This window comes from Balaenoptera borealis, assembly GCF_965194805.1.
Source record: "Balaenoptera borealis genome assembly, chromosome: 9".
Taxonomy (NCBI): Eukaryota; Metazoa; Chordata; class Mammalia; order Artiodactyla; family Balaenopteridae; genus Balaenoptera; species Balaenoptera borealis.
The window spans coordinates 5,837,110-5,853,597 of record NC_138873.1 but is presented as its reverse complement, the minus strand read 5'-3'; the positions used below and the strand labels follow the sequence as shown (position 1 = coordinate 5,853,597).

The window sequence follows — 16,488 nt, the reverse complement described above, 5'->3', positions numbered from 1 at the left end:
CCCCACACCCAGCTGTATGCCAGCTTGATGTCAGACCAGCACTGAGAGGAGGTTTGCGGTGGGGCCTGGGGAGCAGCTGCGAGCAGGAGCAGGATGGGGGGCCAGGCCCTTTCTCAGGCTGCCACCTCCCCTGCCCAGCCTTCAAATGATACCCCCGAAGAATACTCTTTGCTCCCTAAAAGGAACATGGTTTTAGAAACAGCTATATGGCAACATCATTTGCACTCATAATTTAATAGATGTAAACTTAAGACTGCAGGGCCAGTCCAAATATTCTGGGCCTGAAATCCTACCATCTTCATCAGAAGTGCCTTTAATCAAGTAGAACCTGGTAGTACTTCTTTAAGAAATGTTCCCGGGTATAAAATCTAGACATGATTCTCTCTGTATCGACATTTAACGAGCAGTATCAGGAGGCAAGGAACTGGCTTTTTTGAACTCCTCCCTCAAAATAACAAGATTTGGAGAACAGCTGTCAATCATGGAAAGACATCACCAAACACTGTATGATGACCTTTTGAAACCTTGTTCCAGAAGAAAGTTAGAAATTAAAATAATACATTTAATCACTTATAAAGTTTACAAGATTCTTCTCTGCTCTGGAACACGAAAAGAATCAAATTATTTTCTTGGCCAGAGAAATTCATGTTCTGTTTTTAAGGCCCTACTCTGTAACCCTCTGTCAGCCTCTAGAAAGGTGATTACAAGGGCCAGAAGGATAGTCCCTGCAGCTTCTTAGAAGTAAATGCAGAGAGCTAAATTAAGGTACTCAGAGGTAAACTTACAGGTTGTGCAGAGCTTACCTGTTTGACTCCTGTGGCTTCTAGAGCAGAACACTAAACAATTCTATTTATTCAGAGAGCAGGTACAGAATAGAGCAGCAGAAACACAGCTTTCTCAATCCTCTCCTCCAGCTCCTGCTAGCCAATGGGAGTCACACAGCTAACAACCTCATGCGATGGTCTTAAAATGCAAGTTTTAATGATATTTCATTGTAGTGTCCTTGTACCAAAACATGTTTATCATGTAGTTTCCATTTTACCTGTGTGTTAAAAAGAGAGAAAGAGACAGAGAGACAGACAGAGAGACCACAGCAAGAAAACTGCTATTATGAGAAAGAAGGACATAAAATTCAAGCAATGAATTAAAGAGGCGAATGAAGGAACTCTTTTCCTTTGTTAGAAACAGAAGAAACAGACTGTGTTCATCTCCCTAGGGCCAACAGCCACACTGCGTGGAATTCGGCCAGCTTCAGTCACAAAGCTCACTTAGGAGTTCTGCTCTGTGAAAAGAGGAAGCCAGATGGGCTATTTACTTTCAACAAGATAATTCTGGAGGAAATTGTTATAAGTCAAAGAAACTTTTTAGCTTCATCTGCTATTTTAGCCTCTAAACTAGATTTAGGAGGCAGGCAAGGAGGGCTCTGTTAGTGAAGAAATAAGAGATCTGGAAAGAGAATTGGGGAAATAAAAGAAAGCACAGTGCAAACTCGGGCAGCAGTGTCATCCAAGTACAGCAGCTTCAAGGCCACACAACCTGGGCTCACATCCTTACTCTACCAGCCACTCACTATAATCTTGGACAAGCAATCTGACCCCTCAGAGCTTCAGTTTCCTCCCGGGTATCACGGGGACCATATGTGTCACAAGATGTTGTGAAGATTAAATGGCATGATGCAGGTACAGCACTTAAAATACCACACACAACATAGCTCTCAATAAACACAGGGAATTATTTTTATCCATGTCACTTTCTTTTCCATTCACAAAATATAAAGAGAATCTATTGTATACATAATATGTATGTGTGTGGGTGTGTGTGGGTGTGTGTGGGTGTATATATATATTCATAAGGACATAGTAAGAGCTAAATGTTATATTAATCTCCTGTCTGATCATACTTGATGAAATCTGTATGTGTGAAAACAACTTCTCTTTTATTTTGTTATCAAAGGGAAAGAGTAAAATAATCCAGATAATTTCATCCTTGGGCCAAGAATTTTAGAGATTTTTCTACATAAAATTACTTAAGAAAAATAGCTATAGAATGAATATAGAAAAGCTCATTAAATTGTGTGTTAGAATTCTCATAAATATAAAAGGCGCTTCCTAACCAGGAAAGCAAAGTTTTCCCCATCAAGCTGTAAATAATGGCTATTGGGATGGAAAAGTCATCTAACAGCCACACTTTCAGGATATATAACATATAAATATTATTTATTAAGCAAAAACTAAAAGTATTCAAGTTAAGTTATGGGATCATTAAGCATCCCAGTTAACCTACTTTTCTTTTATTACACTTATAATATTGTTGAATGATAACTGATGATTCTAAGATAATAAAAGATATTTTCTGTATGAAGCCATATATAATTATGTTCAGTCTACTGTTTTTACCATGGCAGGAGAAAGGAATAAATTTTTAGAAAGATTATTCAACATGAAGGACTAAAATAAAAATATTTTAGTTTTGCTTGGTTATCTTTGAATTGATTTTAAGAAAATCACAAATATTCAATTTCACCGCTGTATTAAAGAAACAGCAGCACTATTTTTTGGTAATACATTCTCTTTCTGAAAGGGAAAATATCCCAAAGAAATGATCGATTTAATTTTCAAAATTTATTTATGGGTTCAGATAAGACAAATACAAAAGCAACTCACATATTTTAAAACTAGAAAATTTAAAAGGATTTGTTACTATATTTAATTTTTTACATTCCTAGTGGCTCAATCCAGCTCTACCCAAGAAAACTGAAGAAGTGTTTATAGTATGAATTGTTTGAAAAGAGTATGAGAAAATATATATGTATATGAAACTTAACAGATTTTATGCTCCAGTTAAGATGATCAAATAATCTGAGAAGAATCTAAAAGGAAAGACAAACAAGTAGAAATCATATCTTTAATTATTTATAAAGTTAATATAAAATAAAATTTCCCTAAATACTGGAGAAGAGCAATTATACAAAGCACGACAATTTTACATTTTCTATAAATTGGAAACAGGCAGTTTAGTTGATTCCCTTAGAAACAACCAAACAGAACTTCTATGACATTGATTCTAGATAGTGATGAAATATTAAATGAAAGATAAAATTATCTTTCTCTTCTACACCCAGAATTTGCTCCCACTTTGAAAATACCTATTATTTTACTAATCCAAGGGCCAAAAATCTAATAGCCTTTGCTATTCAGTTTCAACTACTGTCTTAACCCCATTCTAGGCATCTTTGGAAATAACACTGCCTGCCTGCTTCCACACAGTATCAAGGAGAAGCTCAAAAGGGATGTGGCCTTGTTGGGAAAACAGTCTTCTCTGGGCCTCTTGCATCCTACGTATCTTACAGGGTATGTCAAGACTGCAAGGGTCTGACTACTTTTTCACCTGAGCCATTTCTCAGTGTTCCTCTGAAGACGAGAGATAAGGCAACCTCTTCCCCTGGACAAAGAACAGGCTTGATTATTGCTTGTTATAAAAGTAGTGAATTCCCCAAGCTCAGAGTTCCTCAGTTGCAATACAAACTCACTATGTACACAGGATCCATCTGGACCAAAGTAACTGATACCAATATGTTCATACTGCTGTCTGTGCCATAGATAATAACATCTTTTGTCTCTGACCCAGAAGTCTCCTGTCTGTGCCAGCAACGTGAACTAGTAACTGGCTAAATTGTTATTGTCAGTAGGGTAAACTCAGATCTCAGACCTGATAGTTTTGGCAAAGGGAGGGATACTGAAAGAAACATGGCTTTCTGAAAGAAGAAGGAAAAGGGCCAAAGACTGGGTTTGGTGACATGAAAAATTTCCTGGGATCTACGAGTGAATGCATCCAAGGGAGGAGGGGGAGAAATAAAGAGTCCCCACTGTTCTGCTGAGAGAAGGGAGGCAGAATTGAAACAAACTACACCAATAGTACCTTGGTTGTTGCTTACTCTCTCCTCCATGCAGGGGAGGAAGGGATGTTATCATGACAATAGGGCAGCAAGGCCTTAGGCCCAGGAGAAAAGCAATGTGTGTGCGGGTGCTGAGCAAAGGAGTCCTCAAAGCTGTCCAGTGGTGTCTATAATGATGGCCTTGCTACTGATGGTCTTAGAGAGAACAATGAACGTTAGAAGTTCCTTTTGCTGAGCCCCAAGCGGGCACCTGCTTGGAACCAACAGTAAATGTTCCCTATTCACATACATGGAGCAGGTATCTCCTTCTATACCTACCTGATCCCTCCTTCCCCTCTACTCTGACCTCACATGCTTTAAGGAAAAAGATTATTGGCATAGATCCAAGGTATTCATGTCCCCAAGGGGTACTGAAAGCTATACATACCTGTCCTGGTACGATGGGGAAGAGAGGGACTAAAATTGTTATGGTCCTGTTGGATGTAGAAACCCAAGTTCCCATCCTACCTGTTCCCATGGAGGGAGGTGACACTGAGTAACACTGTGGAAGGAGCCTTTGGGCTACTAAATGTACTGTCATTGTGGTTTTCATATCTGAATGTGTGATAAGAATTGATGTGTTACATGTCTGCATTCCACAGTTCCTGTTAAGTGTCCAAAGGGTCATGTTCAGTAACTGCTGCCCATAGAGAGGTCATTTCCCAGTACAACAAAATCACCTTCTTGATGGAGCCACAGAGTCCATCCTTTTACTTTTTTTAAATAAGTAACTATTAACATGCAACTAAGCTCTTATTGAAAATGAACACCTGACATCCTCATTTTCATATAGGTCCATTCAGAGCCAATGATTAATGAGATGGGAAGGGCCCAACAGGCCTGGTTAGTCAAACGGAAATGGTATAGTCAAGAGTGAAGCTGTTCTGGCCCTAGCATCATCCCAGTTTTACATGAAAAAAAAAAAAAAAATGGTAACTACTCCTCTGGAGGAAACTATATTCCCACTCCACCACCTGAAACAAAGCTGCTGGTTCAACAGGGCTCTCGCATGTTCCTTTCAATGACTGGGCCTTGTTCACTGATGGTGTGGCTAAATTCAAAGCTGCTGGTTCCCCTGAACAGCAGCAGCCATCCAACCCCAACAACAGCTCTTGAAGACCAACCATGGTAAGGACCAGTCAGCACAATGGTCTGAATGGAAAGCTGTCATTCTTGTCTTAGACAATGCTCCTAAGGGCTAGGCATTTTCTAGTTTTACAGACTCTCAGACTATTGCCAATGGCCTAGCTGTCTGTCTGGTCTGCCATTTGAAAGACTATAGACCGGCAGATTAATGACCCTCTCTGTAGGGCCACAAACTGTGGAAATAAATTGTGGCTGCAGATCAGTCGGGGTCACTGATGTAGATGCCCGTGGTAAGGGCCCATTCTCTGATGACACCAATTGGAGTCAAGCTGTTGTTCAAGCCTGTGTTGACCAGATGACTGCCAATACTACTGGGATCCGCCATTGTATCGGACATGGCAGCACATCTACCACCATGGATAGGGTACAAAGTCAAGGTGCTTCTGATACAGAAGCTACCACTTCATATCAGACTTGTGACTCCTGCTAAAAGTAGGCCCATTTGCCTTGCAGTGAAGGAAGCCCTGTTTGCCCTGTCCACTCCAAGCAAACTGACTACATCAAACCGTTGACTCCCATTCTGGGATGACCCTAATGCCTTACCACTGGCAACACTTTTTTAGATTACTCTCCAATCAGCTGACTGTGGTTTCAGCATTGTGGCTCTCAGAATTAAACGGTGTTATGTTTTTAACTTTCCGTACTATCTTTAGCTTGACAATGGTATGTCTTTTTCCATAAAGACTACCCAACAATGGGCCAATAGTCAAAGTGATCGATGGACATTTTATGACCTTTACCATCCTCAAGTTGCTGACATTACTGAGAGGTAAAATAGACTTAAAAAAAAAAAATCAGCTCAAAAAGGTTTTCTGACTCTACCACTCTCACTGCCTCTTGGTCTACACACCTTAGAAAGGTACTAGATGTAGCCATACCCAGAAAGGGTAGGGATTTACATAGACCTACTTTGAGATTTCTCTCTGACCATTTCTGGGCATGATGCACTTTTCTGTTCCCTGATAGGAACCCCAGGCCAGGATAACTGATACACCCTCCGGGTGGAAGCCCAATCGAAAGGGGTCCTAGAAGATTCAAACATAATTTTGGTTCAGCCACTGGTTATTTGTGTTTGACTGAAATGATCCTAGATCATGAAGATAATGACCATTTGGGTCACCGCTCGACAAGTTCCTTCACAGTGGCCAAAGGTGGTGGACTTAATGAGTCTCTGTAAATTTTGTAAAAATGCCCTTATCCCACTTGCACCTGACCCTTCCAGATAAAACATCTGAGTACAAGTAGGGAATGACTGGAGAAAATATAAAGTTAAAGCTACCTGGAAGGGACACTGGAAAGCCAATTTCACAGCTGTGGAGGGAGAGCAATAAATCTGGCAACGGGGAGGGGTCACCTCAAATCCCTGGAAGTACGAGGGGGTGACATTAATGATGTCTTAGTCCCCTACATCCAGTGCCTCATCCTGGCAAAATAGCCATGTGTTTCAAATAAGCCAAGAAGCAGTGGTAGCTGGCAATCTGATTCACTGACTTATTTCTGAGAATGTTATCTCTGTCCACAGGCTACAAAAATAGAAAAAGTCATGTGGACATGGCTAGTGTTGAACTATTCTGCTGTGCCTAATGCCATCAACTGCAGCTCCAAAACATGGACCTCCCCCTCATACCTGTACACTCTCCCAGAGTGGCACAACCTTACTTCAGTCTGACTGATAAAAACTCATAGGCTTGTCCTGACTCCAAAGCAGCCTTAGGTTGTGCCGTGGGTGGCAATCAAGGCTGAATCTACTCAGAATACTGTCTATGTGGCTTAATCAACCAGTGTAATAGTGATCCAAATCAAAGATAGCAGCAAATTCCAAACTAGAATAACCTTTACTCTTTATGTGGGGGAGACTGGACCATGGACTGGCTCTCCATTGGGTGTAAAGGTTGCTTTCTGGATCATCTACTGCTCCTTGTTATTATTGGCAATGTCATTCCAAGCCTCCTTGTATGGGTCATGATAGATAACAGACTCGACATAGACTGTCTTAATTTTTAAGAACAACTGGTCTCCCCCTGGGATTTATTCACATTAGGCCAAGTCAGAGACTCTGAGGTGGGAGCAGGTGGATGGAGTCAATATTGCAAGTTGGTCTCATCCTACTGCTTGGGATCCTATTGATCATAGCTCTAATTAAAGGCTGTATGAGAAAAGTTGAATAGATTTGGTCCCTGTCTATGCTGGCTCAATTAATCAAACTGATCATGAAGTGGCACACACATGTGAAAATTCATCACAAGCCAAGGTGGTGTAGTAAAAGCTGTTGGGTTTTGGGAGAGATAATTTATTTGGGCCTCTTACAGTCCCCTACATGTCTTGCTGGATGGACCAAGAATGCACGGCCCTGACATCTCTTTTACCTGGGTAAGTTCTCAGGGTTGTTTACGTATCCAGTAACCTTAAGAAACAAGGTAACATTTGTCCTCAAGGAGAAGGTTTGCTTACTGCTTGCCGTAACAGTGGTGGATACTTCAAGCTGAATAAATGGTCATCAACCTCAATGCAAATCCACTGCGTGCACGGCATTCATCTGGGCCATATCACATCACCCCTTCGAGATTTGGAGACAAAGGAAGCTTCTGTAAATATGATAACACTTAAGCCATTTGCTGTGTCATGAGTAATGAAGTCCTTTGTCTCTGATCCATGAGTCTTGTGTCTTCTGACAGCAACCGTGATACTTTAACAGGCTAACTTATTAGATTGTAAGTAGAGTAAATATCAATTCCCAGACCCAACATGCTTACTTCTGGCTTGAACCACTCATGATAAAGCCCAGGGAAGGCAACCATCCCCACACAATGTTCAATATGAACTTACAGACGTTCTAATGTTGAAGCTACTCATCCTAGATTCTTTGATGGACGCAAGAGAAAATCATTAACATTAGAATGTAAAAACCAGGGTCACTTCCCTACCTGCTAGAATCTAAACCTATGGCTTCTCCTATTTGGCCTCCACATAAAATTGAAATTTTCCCTTTCAGTTCCACTTCTCCCATAGCAAAACCCCTATGAAGGGAAACCATTAATACCACTGCACCACATTTTAGTGTGAAGAAGAAAAGTATTAAGTATATGAGATATTGTTATATTCTAGTTTAGGGGGAAGGGTGATTTGGGATATGGCCTGGATGGGGAAGGAAGTGATTTAGGAGTGCTACTAGCCATAAACAATATATTTTTTTAATTCCAAGCCTGATTTTCCAAAGTACCATCAATCTATCAATCAATCAATAAACAATAAGTCTACCCTCATGGAGGCAGAAAAATGGCTAGAAGACCATTATTTATAAAATTAAGTCTCTGCCAATGGGGAGGGAAAGCAGGGAAAGTATGCAAGATTCAGGGAACAAAAGAGTTGAGAAATATTTTATTTTCCATTGTCAAAAATCCTACACAAGCAAAGTATATAAGGTTCAAAGTTCAACTTCAGAAATGTAAAAAAAAGATTCAAATGTCACCAGGTGCTTTGTGTATGATTAAGTGCAAAGATTTGTCCATTATCTATTACTTTCTGTTAAAAGCAAAGGAACAACTTGAGAAGGAGGATGAAATAACAATTTAGAAGCAGAATTATAAAAGTAGTTTAATGTCTAGACTTCTGGCTGAGTAAGTATCAAATATGATCAGTAAATATTCTAGATTTACAGCTCTACAATGTATATAATTTAAAAAATTGGGCTTAAAATTAGGAAAATTCACATTACTTCAGAAAGTAACTTCATATTCACTTGTCTCCATAATTCATTAAAATTAAAAATAAATGCCTTTTGAGAACAACCACAGACATGAGTTTGATGGATGACCATTTCTCCGCCCCCACTGTGAGCCATGAGGAAAAGGTAGATATGTTTATTCATAAAGTTCTGTATCTTCATGGATAAGTGATGCTGCTGGCATCCTGTTATTTAATTAAGTGGAGGCAGAATAAATGCCTGATGCAAAGCCACTGCTGGAGTTTGCTTGCTTACTGTAAACAGATACAAATATTTCAATACTACCCACCTTTTTCTTTAAAAAAGGTTAAAATTTAAACCTATCTTATAAATAACATGAAAGAACATCTTTAGAATAATTATGAAAAACAATCCAGCTGCAGGTCTTTGTTTTAGAACTAGGACTTTTGTATCATCCAGGGTCTATCTAGCAGGGCTGAGGAGGAGGTGAGTGAATACTCCAGGCAGGGGACTGTATAGATGACATCAAGAGTCAGTCAAACACAAAGAGCATGAAAACAAATCCATTTTTCCTATTAAAAAATCTCTCAGAATAATTAAAATGAATTCCTATCCAAATTAAATTGCCTTGAAGTTTTCTGTACAAGGCTTTAGGCATTATAAACACTCTTTGACTTTGGCCTGCCAGGTTTCCTCAATCAATCATGCAGTAGCCTAAAATTAAATTGAAATGATTGGATAAAGGAAAATCAAATATTTTAACGTTCAGTTTCAGTAACGTGATTATGAAGCTTTTAGTGATATTGTAATTACTTTGAAGCTTTGAGCATATGTTTCTACTGAGAGTATTCCATGGAGAAAAGCTGCATTAGGGAAACAAGTAAATACAGACCCCAATAATGCAAAAATATATTTGTTATAAAGCTAAAAGCTAAAGGTTGGACAAGGGACAATGCATCCATGTAATATATACTCTAAACATCCTGTGTAGAGTAACCACTTTAAAATCCCAGCTCATTCCAGAATTAAAATAATGTAATGGCTTCCCTCTAAGGGAAAGCATTAGAGAAGCAATAAAGAGAAACAACAGTAAAGGACGAGGGAAAAAAAGAAAAAAAACCAGTCATCATCCTGTGCAAGCTCCAAATTTTTGCACAGAAAAATGTGACAGACTAAAATCTCTCTCCTAAAATTAATGAATCATCTTCTCAGAATATGAAACATTTTAATACACTTACTATTTACCAAAATCAAAGCATATGTTACTACCCCTATTTATTAATGCTTTCATCTATTTCAGCACTTACTGGGATTATGCTGGGTTTGGGGGCCACAGAGATAAATGAAATAAGGCCCCATCCCCAAGGCAAATGTCAGTAGAGACTGGATTATTTAATTAGGTACTTCAACCTCAGAAACAGGAAGGGAGATTGGAGAAGACAAAACAAGAGACAAGACAATGTCTTTTTCTCCTTTGATTCATACTTTCACTCATTCAACAATTATTTATTAAGTACAAACATACTCCTTCCCTCAAGAATGAGGCAGGTAAGTAAACACACAACATTAAAATGGAATGAGATTAGGTCTTCAAATTTAACAGGAAAATGATTCCATCAAATAATCTGAAGTTACAAATCTTTTGACGGATTTGTTTATTCTGATTATATCAAAGCATAGCTAATTGTCCTAACCACCTAAAGATCCTAAGTAGGAAGCAGTACACTGGACTCACAGTATTTAATTTGGCTGATGCCAATTTTATTTATTTATTTTTAATTGGAATTCACTTCTCACTTTCAGCCACAGGTCCTGCTACTTCCTACTCCCTCAGAGGAGGCCTAATTCACAAAGTTATATTCACCTGACACTAACCACTGCAAGCTTTAAAGTTTGCTTTCTCTGCCCAAATGGGCCTTACAGTTCAACACAGTGTCCATTTGTTGCAGAATGCTACTCTTTATTAAATTGGGATAGACGAGATTAGTATTGTCATAATTTCTGTTAGCCAAAAGTAAATGAGTGACATCTAACATGGCCCTGCTGCCAAAGCTATCATTCTAAAAAGAAATTTAAGCATGCCCATTCTTCGCATTAAGACCAAGTGGTTCCTCATTACTTACAAAACAAAACTCGAATTCTCCAGCAGGCCCTGACCCTCCTCACCCAGGTTGCTCCTCATTTCCTACTCCACGCTTCTTATGCTGTATCCCTGTCAACTACTCCTCCTCCCAAGGAGCACTACTCCTCCATAGAGTCTGCTTCCAAACCCCCATGCCTTACTGTTTGCACTCGGGAGATCACTCAGCCCTGAAGGTCCAGCTCAAATACCACCTCTGTTCTGGAAGTTCCCCAGCTTTATCACAAAAAAATGCATGCTTCCATTATAGCTTCTGTTACTGCTGATCATTGCTTTGCAGGTGTACACAGCATCTTTACGAAACTGTGAGTTCCACATTTAGTTTTGGAGACTCAGTGGTATCTCAGGTCATAACTTAGGGTCTCAATAAATGTTTATTGAAGTTAACATTTATTTTCTTCTTTTTTCCAATAAAAATGAACTTTTTCTTTTCTTACAAATCAAATTTTGCATCTATTTAAGAAATGTATTCCATACTTCCTTTAGAGTTTCTCATAACTGTACTAACAATGCATAATGGAATATTTTCCAAATATTTCAGCTAAAACTGCCTCATGAAAACAAATTCTATACTGACATCTTTTAAAAAATGAAGCAAATTAAGGTTGATTCTTTTTTTGTCCTTCATAACTTTACTAGAATTTATTTAAAACATCTCAGCTGTGTATTTCTAACCAAGCCAGATTAGTGATTATTTACAAAGGGCAGGACAATGTTAAACTATTCCACTGGAGCATTAGGTGTCTAATATTCGTGAACTGGCAAAACAGAAATCAAAACGTACATAAAATGGTTATTTGCTCCTGCTTTGCCTGATCACGTGTTGATGCGTGAAGTCATATTTCTCTCAAAAGCATAACAAAGCTTCCCCTGCTCTACAGGATACAAATGAGCAACATGGTACAGCAAATTACCCAGCTGTAATTCACCATTTTAGTCCTGGAGTGTGGCCACATGTTCTTTTGCCACCTGGGAAAACTACCTTGAAAAGTGAGTTATGTCCTTGGCCAGCTTTATCAACTAGTCCACACACATACACACACACACACACACACACACTCTCACACACAATACTAGATTCCTCATGTGTAACATTATTGCATTGTCATTAAATGACCTCAAAAAAGGAAAAATCAAGTTATATAACTGTCAATTCGATGTCCTGTATCCATCATCCTTACTTCATAATAAGACACTTTAACACCAGATTTCAAATGGTGAAGGCCTTAATGGTGACTGTGGTAGGCTGAAAAGACCACCTCAAAATGTCCATAACCTAACTCCTGAAACCTGTAAATGTGACCTTATATGGCAAAAGGACCTTGCAGATACAATTAAATTAAGGATCTTGAGATGGGAGGTTATCTTGGTGGCCCCTAAATGTAATCACAAGTGTTCTTATAAGAGGTCGGCAAAGGGAGATTTGACTACAGTAAAAGAGAAGGCAATATGACCACAGAAACAGAGACTGGAGTGAGGCAGCCAGGAGCCAAGGAGCCAGCACCCTGTAGAAATGGAAGAGGATTCTCCACTGAAGCTTCCAGAAGGAACTAGTCCTGCTAACACCTGGATTTTGGCCCCTTAAAACTCATTTTGGAACTTGTGGCCTCCAGAACTGTAAGAGAATACATTTGTGTTGTTTTAAGCCACCAAACTTATGCTAACTTGCTATAGCAGCAACAGGAAGCTAATACAGTGATTGTATTACCATGCCTCGATAGTGTGTAATGCTATTGTAAAAAATGAAAAGTGAAATTATGGTACTAATATTTGTTTTTCTGAAAACACTACTTTTATTACAAGAACATGAAATTACTACAAGTATGCTACCATTACTAATTTATTTGACGATTTGTCACAAAAGTATAATCAGTTCTACATATATACCAACCAGTGATACATTCGTCCTATCCTTAAGACTAGGATTATAACACTATTGCATTTTTTGTATTTCCAAAATACTACATGCTTAATGCTGAAAATCGGAAAAAACCCAGAAAACCACAGTAAAAAAAATCCCACAACCCAAAGATAAAAATTTTGAGGTATACTTCCCAATATTTTTACATATATAAATAGCACTTAAAGCTACGTAGTGAGTGACCGGAAGCAGCCAGAGCGCAGGGCGTGGAACCCTCAAGGCAGTGCCTGGCAGATCAGACTCTGAACATTGGAGCCGGGGCCTAGAGCCGTGTGGCTGACAGGGTCTTGGTGCTCCAGCCAGGTGTCAGGCCTGTGCCTCTGAGGTGGGAGAGCTGAGTTCAGGAGATTAGTCCACCAGAGACCTCCTGGCTCCACATAATATCAAACAGAGAAAGCTCTCCCAGAGATCTCCACCTCAACGCAAAGACCCAGCTCCATTCAATGACCAGCAAGCTACAGTGCTGGACACCCTATACCAAACAACTAGCAAGACAGGAACACAACCCCACCCATTAGCAGGGAGGCTGCCTAAAATCATAATAAGGTCACAAACACCCCAAAACACACTACCAGACACGGTCCTGCCCACCAGAAAGAGAAGATCCAGCCTCATCCACCAGAACACAGGCACTAGTCCCCTCCACCAGGAAGCCTACACAACCAAGTGTATCAACCTTAGCCACTGGGGGCAGACACGAAAAACAATGGAAACTACGAACCTGCAGCCTGTGAAAAGGAGACCCCAAACACAGTAAGTTAAGAAAAAAGAGAAGACAGAGAAACACACAGAAGATGAAGGAGCAAGGTAAAAACCCACCAGACCAAACAAATGAAGAGAAAATAGGAAGTCTACCTGAAAAAGAATTCAGAGTAATAATAGTAAAGATGATCCAAAATCTGGGAAATAGAATGAGAAAATACAAGAAACGTTTAACAGCACCTAGAAGAACTAAAGAGCAAACAAACAATGATGAACAACAATATAAATGAAATTAAAAATTCTCTAGAAGGAATCAATAGCAGAATAACTGAGGCAGAAGAATGGATAAGTGACCTGGAAGATAAAGTAGTGGAAATAACTACTGCAGAGCAGTAGAAAGAAAAAAGAATGAAAACAATTGAGGACAGCCTCAGAGACCTCTGGGACAACATTAAACACACCAACATTCGAATTATAGGGGTCCCAGAAGAAGAAGAGGAAAAGAAAGGGACTGAGAAAATATTTGAAGAGATTACAGTTGAAAGCTTCCCTAATATGGGAAAGGAAATAGTTAATCAAGTCCAGGAAGCATAGAGTCGCATACAGGATAAATCAAAGAAGGAACATGCCAAGACACATATTAATCAAACTATCAAAAATTAAATACAAAGAAAAAATATTAAAAGCAGCAAGGGAAAAACAACAAATAACATACAAGGGACTCTCCATAAGGTTAACAGCTGATCTTTCAGAAGAAACTCTGCAAGCCATAAGTGAGTGGCAGGACACATTTAAAGTGATGAAAGGAAAAAAACCTATAACCAAGATTACTCGACCCAGCAAGAATCTGATTCAGATTCGACAAAGAAATTAAAACCTTTACAGACAAGCAAAAGCTGAGAGAATTCAGCACCACCAAACCAGCTCTACAACAAATGATAAAGGAACTTCTCTAGGCAGGAAACACACAGAAGGAAAAGACCTACAATAACAAACCCAAAACAATTAAGAAAATGATAATAGGAACATACATATTGATAACTACCTTAAATGTAAATGGATTAAATGCTCCAACCAAAAGACATAGACTGGCTGAATGGATACAAAAACAAGACCTGTACATATGCTGTCTACAAGAGACCCACTTCAGACCTAGGGACACATACAGACTGAGAGTGAGGGGATGGAAAAAGATATTCCATGCAAATGGAAATCAAAAGAAAGCGGGAGTAGCAATTCTCATATCAGACAAAATAGACTTTAAAAAAAAGAGTACTATAAGAGACAAAGAAGGACACTACAAAATAATCAAGGGATCAATCCAAGAAGAAGATATAACAATTGTAAATATTTATGCACCCAGCATAGGAGCACCTCAATCCATAAGGCAAATGCTAACAGCCATAAAAGGGGAAATCAACAGTAACACAATCATAGTAGGGGACTTTAACACCCCACTTTCACCAATGGACAGATCATGCAAAATGAAGTTTATAGCAATACAATCCTACCTCAAGAAACAAGAAACATCTCAAATAAACAACCTAACCTTACACCTAAAGCAATTAGAGAAAGAAGAACAAAAAAACCCCAAAGTTAGCAGAAGGAAAGAAATCATAAAGATCAGATCAGAAATAAATGAAAAAGAAATGAAGTAACCAATACCAAAGATCAATAAAACTAAAAGCTGGTTCTTTGAGAAGATAAACAAAATTGATCAACCATTAGCCAGACTCATCAAGAAAAAAAGGGAGAAGACTCACATCAATAGAATTAGAAATGAAAAAGGAGAAGTAACAACTGACACTGCAGAAATACAAAGGATGATGAGAGATTACTAAAAGCAACTATATGCCAATAAAATGGACAGCCTGGAAGAAATGGACAAATTCTTAGAAAGGTATAACCTCCCAAGACTGAACCAGGAAGAAATGGAAAATATAAACAGACCAATCATAAGCACTGAAATTGAAACTGTGATTAAAAATCTTCCAACAAACAAAAGCCCAGGACCAAGTGGCTACACATGCGAATTCTATCAAACATTTAGAGAAGAGCTAACACCTATCCTTCTCAAACTCTTCCAAAATATAGCAGAGGGAGGAACACTCCCAAACTCATTCTACAAGGCCACCATCACCCTGATATAAAAACCAGACAAAAAAAGAAAACTACAAACCAATATCACTGATGAACATAGATGAAAAAATCCTCAACAAAATACTAGCAAACAGAATCCAACAGCATATTACATGCATCATACACCATGATAAAGTGGGGTTTATCCCAGGAATGCAAGGATTCTTCAATATATGCAAATCAATCAATGTGATAAACCATATTAACAAATTGAAAAAAACCATATGATCATCTCAATAGATGCAGAAAAAACTTTTGACAAAATTCAACACCCATTTAAGATAAAAACCCTCCAGAAAGTAGGCATAGAGGGAACTTACCTCAACATAATAAAGGGCATATATGACAAACCCACAGCCAACATTGTTCTCAATGGTGAAAAACTGAAACCATTTCCTCTAAAATCAGGAACAAGACACGGATGCCCACTCTCACCACTATTATGCAACACAGTTTTGGAAGTTTTAGCCACAGCAATCAGAGAGGAAAAAGAAATAAAAGGAATCCAAATCGGAAAAGAAGAAGCAAAGCTGCCACAGTCTGCAGATGACATGATACTATACATAGAGAATCCTAAAGATGCTACCAGAACACTACTAGAGCTAATCAATGAATTTGGTAAAGTTGAAGGATACAAAATTAATGCACAGAAATCTCTGGCATTCCTATACAATAATGATGAAAAATCTGAAAGAGAAATTAAGGAAACACTCCCATTTACCATTGCAACAAAAAGAATAAAATACCTAGGAATAAACCTACCTAAGGAGACAAAAGACCTGTATGCAGAAAACTATAAGACACTGATGAAAGAAATTAAA

General features: G+C 38.7%; 1 protein-coding gene across 18 annotated transcripts in view; it reads right to left on the bottom strand.

Moving 5' to 3' along the window:
* Positions 1–16,488, bottom strand: part of PRKN (parkin RBR E3 ubiquitin protein ligase) — a 1,304,064-nt gene that overhangs the window by 1,279,429 nt on the left and 8,147 nt on the right. The window contains exon 2 of one of the 18 annotated variants that reach the window (XM_082404598.1): positions 7,532–7,637. The exons of the other annotated variants lie outside the window; for them this stretch is intronic. Within the exon in view, the coding sequence (XP_082260724.1) occupies position 7,532 (1 nt within the window). The 5' untranslated portion in view covers positions 7,533–7,637. The remainder of the gene's footprint in view (positions 1–7,531; positions 7,638–16,488) is intronic. 18 annotated transcript variants of the gene reach the window in all.